Raw genomic sequence first — 18,763 nt, forward strand, 5'->3', positions numbered from 1 at the left:
TTTCCATCCCCTCACTTTCAATCTGTTTCCTTTGCCCTACAGTGGGTCTCTTGCAGGCAGCATATTGTAGGTTCTTGATTTATTATCCAATCTGCTACTCAGTGTCTGTTGATTGGAGCATTAGTCCATTCACATTTAAAGTAAGTATTGAGAGGTATTTATTGCCATTTTAAACTCTGTTTTCCAGTTAATTTTGTATTTTTTCTTTGTTCCTTCTTTGTTTTCCTTTTGTGGTTTTATGGTTTTCTTTTGTATTATGCTTGAGTACCTTTTTTGGTGTTTGTGTGTGAACCCATTGTGTTTTTGATTTGTGGTTACCCTAGTTTTTCAAGTATTTTAACCCATCACTACATTTACTTGCTTTAGACTGGTAGTCCTATCAGCTCAGACACATGCTAAAAGATCTACATTTTCTTACACTCCTCCCCCACATTTTGTAGATTTTGATGTCCTATTTAACATCTTCATGTTTATCCTTTACTGTTCTTTGTAGTTTTAACTGCTTTCACAGAATGTTTTTGATTGTTTTTTAAACCTATGTACTGACTTATTTAACTGACCTCCATCATTTTATCTATTTACCTTTCCTATTGTGATTTTCCCTTTCCTATAGGTCCTTGCTTCTTTTCTATTTAGATAAGACCTTTGAATGTTTCTTTTAGGATAGGGTTAGTATTGCTGGATTCTTTAAGATTTTGCTTGCTTGAGAAATTCTTTCTCTCTCTTTCTATTCTAAATGATAATCTTGCTGGGTAGAGTATCATAGGTTGCAGTTTTCCCTTTCAGGACTTTAAATATATCTTGCCACTCCCTTCTGGCCTGCAAAATTTCTGTAAAGAAATCAGCTGATAGCCTTATGTGGGGCCACCTGTAATTGACTTTGTTTTCTTCTCTTGTTGCACTTAGAATCCTGTCTTTAACTTTGGTATTTTAATTATGATATATCTTGGGGTAGGTCTGTTTAGCTTCATCTTATTTGGGACCCTCTGTGCTTCCTGTACCTGGATGTCTATTTCCTTCTTTAGTTTTCAGCCATGATTTCTTCAAATACATTTTCTATTCCCTTTTTCTTCTTCTGGGATTCCTATTATGTGTAGATTGGCACGCTTTGTATTATCCCATAGAGCTTGTATATTGCCTTCATTTTTTTAAATTTGTCCTTAATATTTTTTAAATTTGTCTTTATATTTGTTCTGATTGGGTGATTTCCGTTATCTTCCAGATCACGTATTCATTCTTTAATTTGCTATTTACTGCTTTTAGCTTGGTTTTCATCTCGGGATTTAAAAAGTCAGATTTTGGCTCCTTTTTATAGTTTCTAGTTTCTTGTTACAGTGATCTGCATTTCTGTCAATAGCCTTTCCTAATTCCGTCAGCATTTTTACCACTTCCTTTTGAACTCAAGGTCTGATAGACTAGACTGGAGAGATCTGTTTCATTGTTCTAGGGGCTTTCTATTGTTCTTTTAATTAGGAGTAATTTCTCTCCTTTTTTACTGTTCTTATATTTCTGTGACTTTATGAATTTAGGAGAAAATTATCTGTGGTGGTCTTGAAGGGCTGTTTTTATGTGGGCGGATCCCAGTGTAGCCTGTTTGCATCGGATATTTTTGGTGTGAGGGCTGTTTTTGGTATGGATGCCTGCTGCATCTTTCCTCAGAGTATGTTAGCCATTGTTTGTAGGGAGTGTGTTTGGTGCTGTGGTGAATAGAGTCCCCAGTGATGCTGGGTGGGGCCTTTTTCCTCTGTGGATGTCATAGCCCTGTCAGAGGCAGGGTCTGCTCCCCAGTTGCTATAGTAGAAGTCCACAGCTCTGGTTCTAAGCTGTTGTGTGAAGTAGCCAGGACTGGAGTGCTCCCTCTGGGATAGGAGCCACTTGTGTTCCTCCCTGGGAACTGTCCACCAGGACGTGTGATTCTGTGATGCTGCCTGCCCCTGGGTGTGCACCCGCATAGATCACTGGTGCTGCTGTTGCCCTCAGTGGCCAGCTCTGGTAACGTCTCAGAGCATGCACACTAGCAAAGCTGCCAGTGAGTAAACCTACAGGAGCCGCGTTTCCTGAGCCTGCAGTCAGCCCAGATGGCCCTCAGGCACGTGCATGAGGTCCTGTGACAAAAATCCACCAAGCAAGAACCTGCCAAAACTGCATCCTTGCACCCACAGTGGGGTGCCCACAGTCGGCTCACATTTCAGCCCTGCCTCCATGTGTGTGCACCCACAAAGTTTGCAGAACCTGCTGTGTCTAGTAGTATCCCCAGGTCTGTCTGCTGAAGCCTGATTTTGAGCACCTTGTCGCTGCACACACCAGTAGGCACGCGGTGGCATGGCCAGGATGGTCTGTGTTGTTCTCTCTCTACCCTGCAGGCTGCAGCCTGGCTCCCACACTCACCTCTCCAGCCTCTGAAGCTCCCTGTCTGTCCTATTGGACCCCCCGGCCAGTGAAGGTTCCCAGGGTGAGGGAACCTTCCCTCTTTCACAGCTCCCTCCCAGCGGCACAGGTCTGTCCTGTTCCCTCTCCTCCCTTCCCCCTTCATCCTACCTGGATATGTGGGGATCTCTCTTGCAGCAATATAAAGGGGAAAAATGAGGCAGTGGGAAAGGCTACAGTCACCAACACTGAAATTAGTGATTGTCACTTAATAGAATAGCTATATTGACTGTATAACCATGGATGTACTAAGTAATATATATCAACTCACCAATTTTCATAGCAGTCCTCTTGGGTAGGCGGTGTAGCCCTAGTTGAGTTCTCTATCTCAAGAGATGGACAGTCTACTGAGGCATAGGGAAAAGCAGAGTTTCTACTTCTATCTCTTTTGTTTTAACATCTTATTTTTATTATGGTTTATTAACAAATGTGCCATGATAAACATATATTTGGTCTTCGTCCCCAGTTCCTGGCATGGAGCTCCTAAAACCCTTACAGTTTCCTGAGTGATGAGCTGATTAGGCATTTCTGTTTTTCTGGTGCATAGCTCCTAAAATCCTTGGACTTTCAGGAGTGACAGGAGTATCTTGGACTGGTGGCTAGGAGCCCTTGCAGACCTTCAGAATGAGGACTGATTGTCAGAAAGACCAAGGTATGGCTGGAGTTGGAACTTTCAGTCTCCCCCACACTCTACCTCAACCTCTGGGGAGGGGAGAGGAAAAGAGAGGGGCTAAAGGTTGAGCTCAGTCACCAGTGGCCAACCTGATCAACATCAGGGTGCTGGGAGGGTGGCACACCTCCTACCCCATACTTTGCTCTATGTATCTCTTCCATCTGGCTGTTCCTGAGATACATCCTTTTAAGTAACTACTAATAGTAAGTTAAGTGGCTTCCTGAGTTCTGTGAGTCATTCTAGCAAATTACTGAATCTGCAAAAGGAGTTCTGGGAACCTCCATTGTACAGCAGATCAGTCAGAAGTTCTGGTGACAACCTGGGACTTGCAAATGGTGCCTGAAGTGGGGCGCTCTCGTGAGACTGAGTGTGATGCTAACTCTGGGTAGTCAGTGTCAGAACTGAATTGTCAAACAGTTGCTGTCTGGAAAATCAGAGAACTATTTGTTAGTGTTGGAAAACACCACACCTAACATGACAATACATATATGTGAGTTATACTTAAATACACATAATTTGACAGTTGTATTACAATTTAGATTTAGCTGCCATAATTAGACCCAAAATAATAGTGGCTTAAATACAGAGGTTTATTTCTCGCTTACCTGCAGTCTAAGTAGATACATTACCAGGCTTATATGTCAGCTCCATGGTGTCAGGGTGCAGGCTTTTTTTTTCCCCCATTGAAGTATAGTTGATGATTTACAATATTGGGTTGGTTTCAGGTGTACAGCAAAGTGATGTGGTTATGCATATATGTGTATATATATTCTTTTTAAAACTTCTTTTGCATTATAGTTTATGGCAAGATACTGAATATAGTTCCCTGTGCTATACAGTAAATCCTTGTTTTATATGGCAGTGTGCATCTGTTAATTACATACTCCCAATTTCTCCCTCCCTCCATCTTCCCCTTTGGTAATCATAAGTTTGTTTTCTAGATTTGTCTTTGTTTTGAAAGTAAGTTCATTTGTGCTATTTTTAGATTCCACATACAAGTGATACAAGTGATATCATATGATATTTGTCTTTCTCTGCTTGACTGACTTAGCATGATAACCTCTAGGTCCATTCATGTTGCTGCAAATAACACTATTTCATTTTTAACAGCTGAGTAATATTCCAGTGTGTGTGTGTGTGTGTGTGTGTGTGTGTGTGTGTGTGTGTCTTGTTTATCCATTCGTCTGACATCATGACAAATATCAAATGACAATTAGGTTGCTTCCATGTCTTGGCTATTGTAAATAGTACCGCTATAAACACTGGGGTGTGTGTATCTTTTCAAATTAGAGCTTTTGTCTTTTCCAGAAATATGCCCAGGAGTGGGATTGCTGGATCATAAGGTAAGTCTATTTTTAGTTGTTTAAGGAATCTCCATACTGTCTTCCATAGTGGCTGCACCAATTTACATCCCCACCTACCGTGTAGGAAGGTTCCCTTTTCTCCCTTCTCTCTCCAGCATTTATGATTTGTAGACTTTTTGATGATGGCCATGCTGACCAGTGTGAGGTGATACCTCACTATAGTTTTGATTTGCATTTCTCTACTACTTAGTGATACTGAGCATCTTTTCATGTATCCAGGCTCCTTTCTGTCTTATTGCTCCATTATCCCTGGTGTTGCCTTCATTGACAAAGGTCCAGTGACTCACCAACACACCCACATTCCAGAAGAAAGGGACAAGATGTGGGGTAGGCCTTTCTCCTTATGGGCATGACCCTAAGGTTATACACGCCATTTCTGCTCACACTCTGTTGGCTATAACTTGGTATCTGAGCTGCAGAGGTGACTGGGAAGTCAGTCCTTATCTTGAGTAGCCACAAACCTAAGGAAATCATAATACTGTGGAGAAAGGGGAGAAGAGATATTGGGAGACAACCAGGGAACCTCTCACAAGGGTACATGCATGCTTCTGTTACAACAGTCTTCTGGTGTTTCCTACCTCACTGGTAGAGAGAGAGGCTAGAGATGTGGCCTTGAGAAAACTGGAGCAAGTATAACAAATTCCTCCCAGGGTTGGAAGGACCTTAGGGTCACCAGGCTAGAAGGAAAAAGGTTATATCCTGGCTCCACATTGCTGTGTGACTCTCAGCAAATTTCTTACTCTATATCTAAAATAGTATACCTGCCTCATACAGCTGTGGTGAGAATTAAGAAATAATATATGTAGAGGACTTGACACAGATCCTACACATAGTAAGTGCCCACTAAATGGTGACAGCTATTTTTACTACAGATTGAAATACTACTAGAAACCACAGAAAAACTAACAATAATGACTATAAAGGTTATCAAAGGATAGGTAAGCCATTTTTGAACTCTTGCTTACAAGCTCTTGACCAGCATGAACTGGTCTTAGCAGTGAAATGCACTTATGTCAGGGCAAACTGGCCCTTATGATACTGGGCCAAAATGGCCTTTAGCATCCATGTAAGGTACCTGCCAGGGCCTAGAGGGTGGACAGTCTGATGTATGGTGAGAAGGCTGCTGCCTTCTATCCAGAGGAAAACTTTAATTCAAAAAGATACACGCACCCCATTGTTCACAGCAGCACTATTTACAATAGCCAGGACATGGAAGCAACCAAAATGTCCATCAACGGATGAAGGGATAAAGAAGATGTGGTGTATACACACACACACACACACACACACACACACACACAGGAATACTACTTAGCCATTAAAAATGAAATAATACCATTTGCAGCAACATGGTTGGACTTAGTGATTATCATACTAAGTGAAGTAAGTCAGAAAGACAAATATATGACATCACTTATATGTGTAATCTAAAAAATAGTACAAATGAACTTATTTACAAAACAGAGACTTACAGTCATAGAAAACAAACTTATGGTTACAAATGGGGAAGGGGTGAGGAGGGATAAATTAGAGTCTGGGATTAGCAGATAGAAACTACTATATATAAAATAATAAACAAGGCCCTACTGTATAGCACAGGGAACACATTCAGTATCGTGTAATAACCTATTATGAAAAAGAATACAATTATATATGTATAACTGAATCACTATGCTGTACACCAGAATCTAACAACATTGTAAATCAACTGTACTTCAATTTTAAAAAAAGTGTTGTATATAGAAAACCCTAAAAGCGCCACACAAAACCTGCTAGAGCTGATAAGAATTCAACAAGACAGCAGGATACAAGATTAACATACAAACATCAGTTGCATTTCTTTACACTAACAATGAAATAGCAGGAAAAGAAAGTAAAGAAACAATCCTTTTTAAAATCACATCCAAAACAATAAAATACTTAGGAATAAATCTGACCAAGGAGGTGAAAGACTTACAGAGAACTACAAAACACTGATTAAAGAAATTAAAGATACCCTAAAGAAATGGAAAGATATCCCATGCTCTTCAATCTTAAGAATCAGTATTGTTAAAATGGCCATACTCCCCAAGGCAATCTACAGATTTAATGCAATCCCTATCAAATTACCCAGGACATTTTTCACAGAACTAGAATAATCCTAAAATTTATATAGAATCATAAAAGACCCAGAATTGCCAAAGCAATACTGAAGAAAAAGAACATAGCTGGAGGAATAACCATCCGAGACTTAAGCCAACACTACAGAGTTATAGTAATCAAAACAGCATGCTATTGGCATAAAACCAGACATATGGATCAATGGAACAGAATAGAGAGCCCAGAAATAAACCCACAGACTTACGGTCAATCTTCGACAAAGTAGGCAAGAATATACAATGGAGAAAAGAGTCTCTTCAGCAAGTGGTGTTGGGAAAACTGGACAGCTGCACGTAAATCAGTGAAGTTAGAACACTCCCTCACACCATACATAAAAATACACTCAAGATGGCTTAAAGACTTAAATATAAAACAAGACATGATAAACCTAGAAGAAAACAGGCAAAACATTCTCTGACATAAATCTTACCAATATTCTCCTAGGGCAGTCTACCCAGGCAATAGAAATAAGAGCAAAAATAAACAAATGGGACCTAATTAAACTTAAAAGCATTTTGCACAGCAAAGGAAACCATAAGTAAAACAAAACCACAACCTAAGGAATGGGAGAAAATATTTGCAAATGATGCAACTGACAAAGGTTTAATATCCAGAATATATCAATAGCTCATACAACTTCAAAAAAAAAAAAAATCCAATGCAAAAATGGGCAGAAGACCTAAACAAGCAATTCTCCAGTGAAGACATGTGAATGGCCAATAGGCACATGAAAAAATGCTCAGTATCACTAATTATCAGAGAAATGCAAATCAAAACTACAATGAGGTATCACCTCACACCAGTCAGAACGGCCATCTTTCAAAAGTCCACAAATGATAAATGCTGGAGAGGCTGTGAAGAAAAGGGAACCCTCCTACACTGTTGGTGGGAATGTAAATTGGTGCAGCCACTATGGAAAACAGTGTGGAGATTCCTCAAAAAGCTAAAAATAGACTTACCATATGATCCAGCAATCCCATTCCTGGGCATACATCCAGAGGGAACTCTAATTTGAAAAGATACACAGGCACCGTAATGTTCATAGCAGCACTATATTCAATAGCCAAGATATGGAAGCAACCTTAAAGTCCATTGATGGATGACTGGATAAAGAAGCTGTGGTATATTTATACAGTGGAATACTACTCAGCCATAAAAAATAATAAAATAATGCCATTTGCAGCAACATGGATGGACCTGGAGATTGTCATCCTAAGTGAAGTCAGCCAGAAAGAGAAAGAAAAATACTGTATCACTCATATGTAGAATCTAAAAGAAAAGAAAAAAAAGGACACTAATTTACCTACAAAACAGAAACAGACTCACAGACATAGTAAACAATTTTGTTTACCAGAGGAAAGGAGGTGGGAAGGAATAGATTTGGGAGTTTGAGATTTGCAAAGGTTAGCCACAATATATATATAAAAAAAGACAAATTTCTTCTGTATAGCACAGAGAACTATGTTCAATATCTTGTAATGACCTTTGATGAAAAAGAATATGAAGGGGAATATATGTATATATGTGCATGACTGGGACATTATGCTGTACACCAGAAATTGACACATTGTAACTGACTATACTTCAATTTTTAAAAAAAGAAGAAGGCTGCTGCCAGTGAAGCCAAGCCCAAAGCCAGCAGTCAGATCCTCAGGGGGAGGCAGGATCTAGCCAAACGCCCCAAGACAGTCCCACATCTTTGCTGGCTCAGGGAAGAAACGGGTAGGGTGGGAAAAGTGAGGGAACTGCTGTCAGAACTGAAATGAAATGCCATAGTTTTTTGTCAGCAAAGTCAAGGGGAAAAAAGAGAAGGAAAAATAATAAAGCCACATGTTTTTCATCCTATCCCATCAGTCTTGTCTCTGTTATTCCTTTTTTATGAAGCTTGCAAGACAGAACAATGGCTGAATTCTAAAGCAGATTATTTAAAGGCATATTTTTAGCACTTTTTTTTTTCTTTTTACAAGAGCTGATTTTCATTTTATGTAAACTTTCCTGAGTGAGATACTTGGTTATTACTGTAAAGCTGTCCTTTTCTAAACTTATTTTCTTCCAAGGTTAGATGCTTTTTAAAAATCATCTGAAAAATTGAAGAAAAAGCTATACCTACACTAGTAAAATGGTACTCTCTAGAAAGCAAAAGAAATATAATTCTACTGTGAAGCCATAACAGAACTTTAATAAATTTTAATATCAATAACTAGGTATCTTTCAATTACTAGACTGTATTATCTTAAATTTTATGTGAATGCTTGCAAATTACTCATAAATCTAGTCTTGCCTACATAAATATATAAGAAGTATATTGGGAGGGGAGTATAACTGAGTCCATGTAATTTTTAACCCCTTTGATAACATGTAATATATTTCTGCTTTCAGAATTGTAATAACACCATGTGAGAGTAATGCTGAGAAGAATTTATATAGATTTACATTTATATCTATTTAAGAATAAAAGAGAAAAATCAAGCAAGTTTATTTAAAGTTATTTCACTGATTAGTACTTAGTACCTTTTCACAAAAACTCCCCCAGAAGACACCTTTTTCTTCACTCGCCTCTTCTCTTTGCTGAATTCACAGGAAGAGTCGTCTACCTACAAAGGAAAAGAGCCAAATAAGATTGTGTGCTAGATACATTTTCATCTTTCTACATTATCTGTTCCAAAAGAAAAAATTCAACCATGCTAATATTTTCAATTCTGGCTTACATTTATTTTAGAATTTTGTGTAAATAAACTCACATTCGAAGTAACAGTGCATCATATTCTGCTGATTCATGAGACTGGGAGGCACCTTGAGAAACCATCCAGTCCTCCCTCTGCCTCATGTATCCCCCATACAGAACACCTTGTTATTTCTGCTTCTGTCTTTGACCAACATTTCACAACATTGCTAACACAAAGTGTTAGCACGCCATCCTCAGCTTTTTGTAAGCCGCACTGTTCTAGGAGTCACATTTCCTGGGACCTGCATTTCCTCCTCTGTTCACACAACATCCCTCAACTGCTTTTGTCTTATGTCCCACTTTGCCCTGCCACCCACTGTTTCTGTTTCTCATCCATTGTGGTATTCAGTACCTAGGCACAGAAGATTCACTTAGTAAGTGCTATGAGAAGGAGCAAAAGAGGACTAGAAACACAGTGGATACTCAATAGATGTCATTCATCTTTGAATAATTCTCTAGTCAAGAAATACTCTGCACCCAGTTGGACAGGACAGATCTAAATGCAGTAGTTTCAGGAACATCACAAGGCACGTGTCCATGAGGAGAGCCCATGGCTGGAGTAAGTATTCCCCAAGGTGCTCCTGCCTACACCTTTGCTAATGAGGTCAGTTAGCTTAACTCCTATAGTAGTGTGTGAACAGAGAAGCAAGTGGCCATTATTCCACCACCACCCAGAAAAACCACCACACAGCTGTCCCTCCCCTACTCTCAGCCACAAACCTGACAGAGGAGCAGGTGGAGAATCTGCTAGCCCTTACAGTGGCCAGGCACTGGTGGGCACAAGGTAATACGATGGTCCCTCCTTGTAAAAGCTTACCAACCAGCCTTAAGACAAACAGCAACAAACATTTCACTGGGGCTTAGCATATGGTGAATACTTTACATATAACAAGGTGAAGTAGGTCGTATTACCAGCATTTTACAGATACAGGGACAGAAGTCAGAGAGATTAAACAGCTTTCCCCTAGGTCACAAAACTAAATGGCAGGATTTGAATCTGAATTTTGTCTGACACCAAAGTTCATGTTATAACCATTCCTCAATCCTATCTTTAGCAAAAAACTTGCGTTCAGTTCCTAGAACTGCACTGAATACTGTATACAGTATACTATCCGTACACAAAAAGGAATGAGGTACGGTTCCTACTCAGGAGTCTGTGGGGGAGTAGCCAATTAAAAGAAGTGCTCGATTCACCCCTTCCTCCTCACCCTCCCCAGGTTTCAGGAGGGACTCGGGATCATTAGGGGATGAAATGCAAAGATGGCCATGAAAGAAAAACACTGAGGTAGGGCAGGAGTTTAACCTCACCCAAATAGATGGAATTAGAGAAAGAACATGGGGAAAAAAATGGAAGCTACTTGTCAGAGGTAACTGAGTTTCTACTGCTTAATAGAGTTTATGACTTTAAGAAACAGTTCTATTTATTTTCCTTTACTTTTCATATATGCTAACTCCTAAAGGTTTTTAACAATTCCAAATACTCTAGAAGTAGTGGTTAAATACCAAAAGCTCTAGTAACACCAAATATGTAACTTATTCTGTCTAACCAGGCCTTAGTGTAAACTAGTTCAAAAGAAAGTATGTGCTTGGCAGCCAACAGTCCTCCAGTAAGTGTTCACTGAAACTGCCAAACCTTCAAATTCCAGAAGTTCCTGCATCTGGGGAACATTCTTTCACCAAGATTACTCATTTCCTCATCATGAATTATAGTCAGAAACATATTTCTCCCTAATATGTTTTCTCCCAAACTCGAGAAGAGTGCTGCAATACTGAGATATTAAATGTGAATCCCAGTGCTTAGGCACCCAGAGCAATTCCGGGTTACATGCAGTCTAGTATTACACCAACAAAATTAGGCAACAACCCCTGTGTGAAAGGACTTCCATCTGAGAGAATTTACAGGTTTGTTGAAGAGATCAATACTGCACAGGAAACTTGACAGAGGTCATGGACCTACAAACTATGGCTTGGGTATATGGAATTCTTATTTTTAAAAAATTCCATGCAACCTGAGAAGTTCTGGGAAGCATATACAACTGAAAGGAGATAAATCCCATTTTCTTGATTGCTAGCACAGTGTCTTAGCAGAGTGTCAAGACAGTGTAGCCAATTTAGAAAGATAGAGAAATCACAAACTTCTAGAACTTCCCTAGACTAAAAGCTCAGCTTGGATGAGCTCACTTAAGCCCTCAGATTGTTCCAAGAGGACAGGGAGAAGCCCAGCAGAGACCATATCAGTGCCCAACCTAGTTCCAAATCCTTGTAGGTAGAAAGCCAGGGTAAGTTAAACACAAAAGTAATGGAATATTACCAATTCCAGGTTGGCCATTCTTGATTAGTAAGCATGGCCCCAAAGCTTTAGACCAATGACTTCCTGAATGATTATGGTTTTGGAGATGGAAGCCATGAGGAGTCAGCGCTTCATTCTGTGGATATGCATCTCTGCCAGAAGGATTACAGTTCCCATCTAGTTTAAAAATTTTAAGTAAACATTTTAAGTATAATACACATATCAAAGAGTGCCCCCCCAAACTGTACAGTGTGATGAATTTTTACAAAGCAAACACACCCAATGTGGCCACAACTGAGATCAAGAAATTGAACATTACCTATATCCCAGAAGCCTCCATTTGCCTCCTCCCAGGCAGTATTAACTTGATTTATTTTACCTATTTTGGGACTGCCTGGCATCATTCAGTACTTTTTTGTAGTTTTGCTCAGCATTATGTTTGTGAAACTGATCCACAGTGATATGTAGGGCAGTAATTCATTCATTTCCATTACTGTATAATATTCTATTTTATTATACCAAGATGTATTTATTCTTACTGTTGATGGAATGTGTGGTTTTTTCCTAGTTTGGGGAATATCTATAGTAATACTAGTATGAACATTCTTGTACACATCTTTTGGTACCTGTCTGTGTACATCAAGAGATGTGTACTCATTCCACTGGGAACTGAGTCACAGGTATGGATATATTCAGCTTTAACAGATACAGCCAAACAATATTCCAAAGTGACTAGAATTAATTTACACTATCACCAGTGATATATAATGTTCCACTTGCTCCACATTCTCATCAACACTTGGTAATGTGTTTTGTTTTAATTTTAGCCATTTTGGTGGTATACTGGCACCTTGTTGGGTGTTAATTTACATTTCTGATAATATTTGAGTACACTTTCATGTTTATTGGCCACTTGGATATCGTCTTTTGTGAAGTGCCTGATCATGTCTTGCCCAGTTTTTTACCTGTTGCCTGTCTTTTTTATATTGATTTGTATAAGTTCTTTATACTTTTAGATACAAGGAAGGAAAATAGGAAGAAAGGAAACACATTCTCCTACTCTTTGGCTTGCCTTTTCAATCTGTTAATGTTGTGCCTGATGAAGTGAAATCTTATTTTAATAAAGTTGAATCTATCAACTTTTTTCCTACCCCACGGTCACAAAGATATCCTACTGCGTTATCTTTTGGAAACTTCATCACCTCAACTTTATATTTAAGACACATCTTGAAATAAATGGTGAATTAATGTGTACAATTCCAATGTAACACTTTATCAAATTACATTTTATATTTAAATTTTCATAAATAAACTATTGACAAGCTACCATCAAAAGATTTTAAAGATCAATTTTTCAAAATAAATTTTCTTACAAGCACAGTGAGTGAGCAGGAAGGGTCTGAGGGCTATAATGGCAAGAATAAGTGTCATTAAAAGCACAGGCTTGGGGCTGGGCAGTTAGGTTCAACTCATGGCTACCCCTCTAACAAGCTGTCTCACTTTATACAAATTCCTTATTTTCTCTGAGATTCGGTTTCTTATTTGTAAAATGAAGATAATGACATCTTCCAGATACAAAGTTCTTGGCACTGAGCCCAACATGTAACAAGTACTCAGTAACTGTTGTCGATGAATATGTTATTAATCAAGGCAAGTTAGACAATCTCACAGAACTTGACTTTCCAGCACTGGGGGTACAGTATCCAATTAAACTATAATGCGGATGACGAGGTGCCCTCGGAGCAGTCAGAGCAGTACAAAGGGCTTGCTGAGAGAGGGAGAGATCATACATAATGAGGGAGGTTAGGATGAGGTGGACAAACCAGATGGCTCCTAGAGGATTTTGAGAGGCAGAGCTGACAGTGAGCCTTCAAGGCATGTGGACAAAACAAAGGCTTGGGGGTGAGAAAGGGGCGGCCAAGTTCGGGAAACGTAGGCTACATGTGGGAGAATAGGAAAAATAAGACAGGTGAGGTAGGTTAATTCAGGCTGAGATAATGTGTGAAAGCACTATAAAAATAGTTACTATTATCAAAACCAATCATTATTTTAAAAAAAGATTTAAGAGCATTATGTCAAACTATCCTCAGAATTTTTTTCTGGCTAAAAATTACTCTATTATGGGTTCTTTTACAGGGGAAAAGTTCTTAAAGATACAGTTGTATGCAATCATAGGTCCTTACCATAAGGTGGCAGGAGAAAGATTTAGTCAGAGCTTCTTCAAGAGTCTATAAATGAGCACTGAATCAAAAGTTCATTTTACTTACACTTTATATATTTAGACTCCAAAATAAACTAATTCCTCTTACTCTCAGATGCATGTGGCTCTACATGTTTATTCACCCACTAACAATGCTGAAACAATTCAAATGTAGAAAATGGAAAGGAAGGAAGGAAGGAAAAGCCATGAGGAAGGGAGACTATGGTACCCTGACTACTGCTAGGCAGAAAATACCTCAGGCTTTCTACACTGCTTCATCTAAGGTCAACGCCATCCCATGAAGTAAGTCTTATCCCCATTTTACAGATGAGTATATTGAGAGCCAGAAGCTTTTGCAGAACAAAATAAGCAGCTGCCATGAGAGGTCAGTGACATTTGCTCGTTTACAAAAACTGGTGTAACCTAAGGCAGGACTGCAGAACCTGGTGGGCCCAGGGTGCAGGACTTTGAGTCAGCTCTCCTGAGAGCCTCCGCATTGTAGGTAAAGAGCGAGGTTTTACAGAGGATGTGCTCAGGAGTGTGACTTCAAACCCAACCCTGGGAACAGACACTTCTGGGCAAGAAAAGAATATTTTTATATACCTAAAAACCAAAAATTTTCCAAGTAGACGATCAATTTGGACTGACTCAAAAGGGGTGCAGCTTGGTTGATCTCCAAAAGATCTAGGCAGCTAGCAAAGAACAACATGCGTTCCTGCCTCTGAGGAGACGGGGTCAGCAGAGTTCCTGCCATGAGGTGGAGAGGGAGCGGAAGCGGAGTGTCAGCGGCGGTTTATTAAAGGTGGGTGTCCACTAGCCAACACCGCATGACTGTACAGGCTGGCCTCTCATACTGAAATGACCCAGGGGCTAAATGTAGCATAAGATGATTATTGTAAAAATGAAGAGAGTGATTATGATTAATTATATCCCTTGGAAAATTGAGCACTGGTGAGATACCAAAACCCAGAGGAAGTGTTTGAATTTGTATATAGAAATATGTTCTTGCAGATGAACAGAATGTTGTCTACTCTGAGACATACCAAACTGTTAACAGTAGCTCCCCCTGGAGAGTGGAACTTGGTAATAGGGAGGAACATCTGCCCTGTTTTTAACATTTTACAACAAGCACATATGTTATTTTAATATTTTTTAAGTTGTTATTAAAGAGACTAATGATTTAGTCTGTACAAAATAAAAAGCAGCCAGGAAGCTTTTATTACAGTTAACATTTGAGGTCATGTAGATCTAGAACAAAATTAACTCACCTGCAAGAACTGAAGAAAAAATTTCCCCATAGAAGGAAAGTACAAAGCGTATCTGACCCCCTACACTGAGTCACATGAACTGTCCATGTGTGCCACATCATGGCTGTGTTCACCAGCAGAGGACAGCGAGGGGCAAAGTGCCCCCAGACCACTTTCCGCCTGCTCTCCTCTTGTCCTGAAATACAAGCACTACTGGGTGTCACTTTCAGTCTATTTTTTTATACTCCACTATCTCTTCCGTATTTGTTCTTTGTATCTATTTCTCATATCACTTTCTTTTTAGCTTCCTTCTACATACTTGTCTTATTTGCCACTCTAAGCATTTTTCTGTATTGTAGCACTATATTCTGAATTCCAAATTCATAATTCCAGCCAGGAATTATAAAAAGAACGAAGGCTATAGAGTCAAAATAAAATATATAGAGATTGAATATTGATCCCACCATTACAGTGTGAATTTAGACAAGTCACTTAACCTCTCTGAGCCTTGGTTTTGTTGTATGTTACATGGGAGCAGATCAAATGACACACTGTAACAGGTCAAAGAATTTTGTGACGTGTTACAAAGGTTGGTTTTTATTACTGTGTAATCTGAACAAAGAGATGCTATGATGATTTTCACACCGGCTCCTTTCTACTCTTAAAACTGCTCTTTCTACTCAGCCATAAAAAAGAATGAAACCCTGCCATTTACAACAACATAGATAGACCTATGCTAAGTGACGTAAGTCAGGGAAAGACAAATACAGTAGGCTCTTACTAAAAACCAAAATAAATGACAAACATAACAAAACAGACGCATACAGTGAACAGAGGAGAGGGGGTGGGAAGATGAATGAATTAGATGAAGGATTAAGGGATACAAACTTCCAATTATAAATAAGTCATAGCCTAAACAAGAAATTATCCATTGACACTACATTGCAGAATGACTATAACTCAATAAAAAAAGTTTAAAAAAGTCACTTAAAAAATAAATAAAATAAAATTGGAAAAAAATTATCTAATGAAGATACATGAATGGCCAATAGGCACATGAAAAAATGCTCATTATCACTAATTATCAGAGAAATGCAAATCAAAACTATAATGAGGTATCACCTCACACCAGTCAGAATGGCCATCATTCAAAAGTCCACAAACAATAAGTGCTGGAGAGGATGTGGAGAAAAGGGAACCCTCCTATGCTGTTGGTGGGAATGTAAATTGGTGCAGCCACTATGGATACAGTATGGAGATTCCTCAAAAAACTGAAAACAGACTTACCATATGATCCAGCAATCCCACTCCTGTGCATATATCCAGAGGGAACTCTAATTTGAAAAGATACATGCACCCCAATGTTCATAGCAGCACTAGATACAATAGCCAAGACATGGAAACAACTTAAATGTCCATCGACAGATGACTGGATCAAGAAGCTGTGGTGTATTTATACAATGGAATACTACTCAGCCATAAAAAATAATAAAATAATGCCATTTGCAGCAACATGGATGGACCTAGCACTGTATAGCACAGGGAACTATAGTCAATATCTTGTAGTAACCTATAATGAAAAAGGATATGAAAACGAATACATGTATGACTAGAACAGATGCTGTACACCAGAAATTGATACAACATTGTAAACTAACTATACTTCAACAAAATTTTTTAAAAATAAAAATAAAGTCACAGTAATGTAATGCACAGCACAGGGAATATAGTCAATAGTACTGTAATATCTTTGTATGATGACAAACAGTAACTAGACTTACTGTGGTGATTATTTCATAATGTATAAAAATATCAAATCACTGTGTTGTGCACCTGAAACTAATATAATATTGCATGTCAATCATACTTCAATTAAAAAAAGAAACAAACTGCTCTTTTGAGGATCTGAAGCTTTCTTACATGGATTCCATTCAAAGCAGTTTTTTTGGATATTTAAAATGTTAAAATATACATACTCTAGCTGTCTTAGAATCCTCATTGATTACTGTGCTTATAGTAAAATTTTTTCCTTATATGGTACAATAATAAGAACAGTAGCATTTACAGCACACTTGAGAACCCAGCTGCTGTTCTGATAGACAGATAGACAGCTCCATCCAAAGCCTGGGCTCTTAGCTACTCTTTTATACTACTACTTGAGAAAGATAAATGTGTTAAGGATACCAACCATAGCCACAGAGTTGGGAACCTGAGTTTTTTCCAGCATCTCCCTGAGTTGATCCACCTCTGCTCGATACTCATCCAGCTGACATTCTAATTTTTCTCTACGTAGCCGTTCATACTCCAGTTGGCCCTGCAGCTCTCTGATAGTCCTGTCAAAAAAAAAAATTTCAATCAATCTCCAGTATCAACTAGCAATTATTTTTGGTAATAGTGAAAAGCATTCATCTATTATATTTAAGGCAAATGAAGAAATCACTGATTGGACAAATATATATGGAGAGTCTGCTATCAGCCAGCACTGATCTAGACACTGGGGATAGAGGAGTAGTGAACAAAACAGGCCAAATCTGCCCTCATGGGGCTTACCTTAGCAGTGGAGGAAGGTAGACAGTAAAGAAAATAAGTAAGTAAATATATGGTATGCTGGAAGGTGATAAATGCTAAGGGAGAAAAAAATAAAGCAAGAAAGTAATAGGAAATGTTGTCGAGAAGGGGTTAATACTTCATACACAGTAGCCAGGGAAGGCCTTACTGAGACTGGGGCTTGTGAGCAAGTCCTAAAGATAAAGATAATGGGTGAGATAATCAAGTAGACATCTGGAGGAAGAGCATTCCAGACAGAGGGACCAGCAAGTGCAAAGGCCCTAATGCAGAATGCCCGGTGAACTGGAAGAAAACCAGAAGGCCAAGGTGGCTGGAGAAGTAGTTCAAGGTGTAAAAGGGAGAGTCAGAGAGGTACAAGGGAGCCAGAATAAGCAGGGCCTTCTAACCATAGCAAGGACTAAGTTTTCCTTTGAGTGAAATGGGAAGCCATTGGAGGGCATGGTCTGACTTAATTTCCTTTTGTTTTGTTTTGTTTTTCCTTGTTTTTTAATGATGTAAAATTTACTGAGTGAAATACACAAACACTGTGATCAATTCAATGAGTTTTGACTAATGTGTAAACCTTTGTATCCACCATCACTTCTAAGATATAAAATAGAATATTTCCATCATCTCAGAAAGTTCCCCCCTGCCCTTCCCAAGGCAATCCTCACTTCCCACAGGCAACCACAGTTCTGAATACTTATCACGTTAGATCAGCTTTGCCTCTGGTTATAAATGAAATTGTACATTATGTACATTTGTGTGCCTGGCTTCTTTCAGTCAACAGTATGTGAGATTTATCTGACTTCGTTTTAACACGATTAACAGACTGCAGGGTATGGAGTGGGGGACTAGGGAGCAGGCACTGGAAGTTGGGAGACATACCAGGAAGATGTTAAAATCAATCCAGACAAGTGATGCTATGACTTGAACCAGGGTTTTCCCTGCCATATTGCTGGATGGTGAGGGGAACTGAACTCCCAGGGCATGCTGGCTTGGGTGTCAGGTCTCTAGGAGAGTGACCTAAGAGTATACAGGAGTGGCTCTGGTATGGAAGTGAGTGGGCTGAGGTTAGGGACAGGCTAGAAGAGCTGCAGCTGTGGAAACTCAATCCAGCAAGAAAAGAAAATCAGCCCCAGGACAGAATA

At 39.1% G+C, this 18,763-nt stretch overlaps 1 protein-coding gene across 1 annotated transcript in view; it reads right to left on the minus strand.

Annotated features, from left to right (window-relative positions):
* Positions 1–7,636: 7,636 nt before the first annotated feature.
* Positions 7,637–18,763, minus strand: part of ANKRD42 (ankyrin repeat domain 42) — a 47,954-nt gene continuing 36,827 nt past the window's right edge. The window contains exons 12-14 of the mRNA XM_072970712.1: positions 17,254–17,398; positions 9,115–9,197; positions 7,637–7,872 (exon numbers count right to left, since the gene is read on the minus strand). Of these exons, the coding sequence (XP_072826813.1) occupies positions 7,860–7,872; positions 9,115–9,197; positions 17,254–17,398 (241 nt within the window). The 3' untranslated portion in view covers positions 7,637–7,859. The remainder of the gene's footprint in view (positions 7,873–9,114; positions 9,198–17,253; positions 17,399–18,763) is intronic.

Source organism: Vicugna pacos, chromosome 10 (genome assembly GCF_048564905.1).
Source record: "Vicugna pacos chromosome 10, VicPac4, whole genome shotgun sequence".
Lineage (NCBI taxonomy): Eukaryota > Metazoa > Chordata > Mammalia > Artiodactyla > Camelidae > Vicugna > Vicugna pacos.